Source organism: Petaurus breviceps, unplaced genomic scaffold (assembly GCF_028583685.1).
Source record: "Petaurus breviceps papuanus isolate PSGF00001 unplaced genomic scaffold, PetGlider_PUasm1.0 90630, whole genome shotgun sequence".
Lineage (NCBI taxonomy): Eukaryota > Metazoa > Chordata > Mammalia > Diprotodontia > Petauridae > Petaurus > Petaurus breviceps.
Window position 1 is genome coordinate 3,945,969 of NW_027187291.1, and position 4,632 is coordinate 3,950,600.

A 4,632-nucleotide genomic window follows, 5' to 3' on the forward strand; every position below is an offset into this window, starting at 1 on the left:
TGTGTGTGTGTGTGTGTGTGTGTGTGTGTGTGTGTGTGTGTGTGTGTTAAGGGACCTTTACAGTCTTTGAAAGGATCAATCACTCAAGCTATTCATCCACAATTATTTATTAAGGACCTACTATGTGTGGGACATTGTGTTAGATACTAGGGATATGAGTACAAAGAAGGAAGCAACCTCTACACCCAAGGAACTTACAGTGATACAGCCCCAACCAACCACCCAACAAACAGCCCTAAACAGGCCCAGGGTACCCCAGGACAGGCCCTCACCTTTCTTTTCAGCTGCTGGATCTCAGCTTCAGTGACAGCATGCTTGATCTGGAGCTGTTAGGAGGAGCAGAGAAAATGTTTCAGTTTACAGTCCACCCAGGATGACATCCCAGCAGCTGGGCACCCCCATCCCCCTTCCCTCTGCAACCTCTGGGAGCCCACCCCCACCCCCACCTCCTTAAACTTGTGCACCAGCTTCTCGGGCTCCATCTCTACTGGAGACAAGGCATCCTCATTCTCCGCCAGCTCAAACACCTCTATGGCCATTTCACTGCCTGGGAATGTAGGGCTCATCTCCTCATCCTCATCTGTGGCATACTCGCCTGTCTGAAGGGAAGAAAACAAGGCTGTCATGAAAACCATGTCCTAGACCCTTCCTGACTCCTCCTACCCACCTGGACTCCACCTACCCACTCACCCATTCCCAGGCTTTAGGGCTATAACTGTCCATCTAAAAGCTGTCTCTGCCTTGGGCATATCTCCAAAGTTCCCTATTAAGCTAGAATCCACCCTCAGGTACAGTGTCCAATTCACTTACTTTACAAAAAAACAGCTTCAGTGGTTAATAAGGACTTATCTGGAATAATCCTTTACGGGTAAAGGGAGACAGGAGAGACAAAAGTACACAGCAAGAAATAAGCATATGAAACTCTAACCTCAAGAGGTATAGGCAGGAAATATAAGTGGATTCAAGAAAGGATTGGACAAATCGATGACCAACAGAGCCATAAATGGCTTTTAAGAGATGCTGAGCCATACTTAACCTTGAGGAGGAACAGTGGGAAGGAAATCAGGACTTCTCATGGCAGGGAAAGGAAAGGGACTGTAGAAATCATCTAATTCACTCCCTTCCCCCACAAAGAGAAGGAAACTGGGGCTCAGATCAGAAGAGATTTGCCCAAAGTCATAGCAGTCTTGGAGCTAATAATGGCCATTAGAGAATGGATGACCATGGTCCAGGCTGACTCCAATGTGGATTTAAGTCACCCTGTAAGTCAGCGTGATGCAGCCCTTTATGTTCTCTTCCTCCTCTGAGCTATCGATCAAGAAATATTATGAATTAGCATAATAATTCATTCATATTTAAATGCTTATAAAACCTTAAAGAGCTATATAAATGCTAGTCATTATTATAACATCAACAATAATAACACATTTTACATATACTATAGTGTATCTTTTTGAACCTATAAGTCTTGTCTCTCCACTATACTATCATTCCCCAGTAGTCAGGGAGGATGTCTAATATATTTTTGTATTCAACATACATTTATTAAGCACCTATTATATCCCTCTCAGAGGATACATAATGCCAGGAATATAATCATTGAGTGCTGAAGGTGAACAGAGATGAGCATGTGATACCCCATATGACCACCAGATGGCACCTATACTGGTATATGAGGCCAAATGATGGGCAGTAAAGTGGTTTTACTCCTTCTGGCACTGCACAGGGGGAATCAAGTCTCTAGACTACCTCTTCATCTTCTTCTGCATATTGGGCATATCTCTGCTCCATCATTTCCCGTTGCCACCGCTCCTGCTCCAGAGTCTGCTGGATCAATTGGGCCACCTCACTCTGTTCTCCTGGACGTTCCCGCCCAATCAGAAATCTGCAAGGTGTAGAGAGAGGGAAGAAGAGAGAGAGATCATTGTTTCAGTGGTGGGTTGGTAAATGTGCACAACACACTTTTAAGTTTAGTTTGCATTAGCATGTTCTCCATCACTTTCTTAAGCCTAAATAATCAACAGAAATAAATAAAGACCTGATTTGTAGAGTTTGCCAATTTCCAAGATGTAAATGCTCCCACTGAATATTTAATGATTTCTGAGGTGTAAATGATCACACTGAAATTTAACAACCAGCTCTCTGGAGCCTATAAGAGCTGGCTCCAACACACCCCTGAACAGACCCCTCTGGAAGTTTCTAGAAGAGCTAGGTTTTTGAAGGAGTGGGGCCTGGTGGGGAAAGAAGGTAGAGGGGGCAGATATGAGTGTTACCCTATGCATAAATTGGTCCACATCAGTTGATGTGATTTTGCATATACCATTTGTCCCCTCTGTGTTTCCCTCTTTACAATCTCTATCTATTCCTTTGTGTTGTTATTCATTCATTTCAGTCAAGTCCAACTCTTCATGATTGACTTGGTGCTTTCTTGGCAAAGATACTGGAGTGGTGTGCCATTTTCTTCTCAGGCTCATCCTTTACAGATGAGGAAACTGAGGTAAACAGGGTTAGGTGACTTGCCCAAGGTCACACAACTAATAAGTGTCTGAGGCCAAATTTAAACTCAGGGCTTCCTGGCTCCAGGCCCAGCATTCTATCCACTGGGTCACCAGCTGCCTCTATCTATCTACGTATCTATCTACCTATGTATGTATGTATGAATCTATCTATCCCTTTGCCTACTTGCATTCTACAGCAAGAGAAAAGATAAAATTGGGCTGAAGAGGCTGTACCAACATTAATTACAAATGGCTAATCCCATAATCACCAAGTGTCAAAATGGTAGCAATCCTGGAAATCACCCAGTCCAATTTATTTTTTTAAAAGTGTGTGTGTGGGGGGAGAGGAACTAAAACCTAGAAAGGAAAAGTAATGTGTTCAGGGCCACAGAACTGGTCAATAGAAGAGCCAAGAGTCAAATCCAAACTTCTTCTTTCCAAGGCCAGGCTCTTTTTGATACTACTCAGACATTAGGATCTTAGGTTTATAGCTGGAAGGGATGTTGTCCAATTCCTTTAATTTTTCAAATGGGGAAACTGAAGTTCATAGATACTAAGTGACTTGCTGCAAATCACTGTAATGTTAATGGGATATAAGATCTTCCCCACCCATTAATGGATGGAGCTAATTAACAGAAGCTTGCTTAGGGGAGGCTTGCTTGTAGGAAGGCTTTCATACATTTTGTTAATTTCTAATTAGGCATTGAATCTAGAGGGTTGTGATGCCTTCTGACTCTAAAAAGGTTATATGTACTCTGAGGTTAGCATTTTGCTTTGGGACTCACTCGTTGGAAGAGTGTTCTAGCGATTTGACCAGATGGGACTCTGGGTAGCCCTTAAGGAGTGATGAGCCCCACCCCCTTCTTTGAGAAACCCCTTCTCTCTCTGGTAACTATCTATGTATGTATTGCCTTGACCAGACAGTTGGATCTGTCTGTTGATCTGTGCTAATTCCTCAGACAGTTAGAAGCCCTGTCTGTTGGTCTTTATTTCTCTGCTTATATTTTCTCTATTTTCTTGTTTTAATTTTTTCTGAAGCTCAGGGTGCTGATTTTTCCCCTGAACTCATAAATATAATAAAAAAGATTGCTGACTCCTTAAACAGCTATATTTCCTGGTAAAGCAGATCTAAGAACCTGTGCTAGCAACCATCCTGGGTATGCCAGTGTGGTTGCCACTACAATCACACAGAGCCAGTCTTTGAATCTGGGTCCTCTGGTTGTAAATCTGTCATTCACCCATCCAGAATGTCAGTTCCTTGAGGGTGTGAGTGTCTGTCTTTGTTTCCCTAGCACACAGAAGGTGCCTAATATATATGCTTGTTGGAGGAATGAATGATCTTTCCAACAAGTTCCAGCTGCCACAGCTAAGGTTCTACATTTGAAACCAATTATTTTTTTCAGGATTAAAAACAGTGCCTCAGTGAAGAGTTTTTCTCATCATATATCAGAGTGGACACAAAAGAGAGGAAGGGAAAGGGATAGCATTTATATTTGTCGTTCAGTGGTTTCAGTCTTGTCTGACTCTTCATGATCCCATTTGGGGTTTTCTTGGCAAAGATTCTAGAGTGCCTTGCCATTTCCTCCTCCAGCTTTTTTTTTTTTTACAGAGGAGGAAACTGAGGCAAGCAAGGTTAAGTGACTTGACCAGGGTCATACATTCAGTAAAAGTCTGAGGCTGGATTTGAATTCAGGAAGATGAGCCTTCCTGACTCCAGGCTTGGTGTTCTATTCACTGTACCACCTAGCTGCCCTAGCATTTATATACTGCCTAGTATATGTCCTGGGGAAGTCACTTCACCCTATCTGCCTCAGTTTCCTCATCTGTAAAATGAGATGGAGAAGGAAATGGCAAACTATGAAAACCCCAAATAGGGTCACAAAGAGTTGTCATGATTGAAAACTACTGAATAGCAACAAAAATATGCCAGACATTGTGCTGAGTGCTTTTTACAAACTGAGGCAAACAGAGGTTAAGTGACTTGTCCAGGGTCATACTCTAGTGTCTGAGACTGGATGTGAGTTTAGTTTTCCTGACTCCAGGTGATTGTTCTATCCGGTACATAGTACCCTGGTCTGCCTCTTGAGGCCACACACTATGCCAAGTGCTGGGGTGACAAAAAGAGGCAAAACAC

At 42.9% G+C, this 4,632-nt stretch overlaps 1 protein-coding gene across 1 annotated transcript in view; it reads right to left on the bottom strand.

Moving 5' to 3' along the window:
• PPP1R9B (protein phosphatase 1 regulatory subunit 9B) overlaps positions 1-4,632 on the bottom strand; it is a 52,476-nt gene that overhangs the window by 31,644 nt on the left and 16,200 nt on the right. The window contains exons 5-7 of the mRNA XM_069064457.1: positions 1,750-1,885; positions 447-599; positions 273-326 (exon numbers count right to left, since the gene is read on the bottom strand). Coding sequence (XP_068920558.1) covers positions 273-326; positions 447-599; positions 1,750-1,885 — 343 coding nt within the window. The remainder of the gene's footprint in view (positions 1-272; positions 327-446; positions 600-1,749; positions 1,886-4,632) is intronic.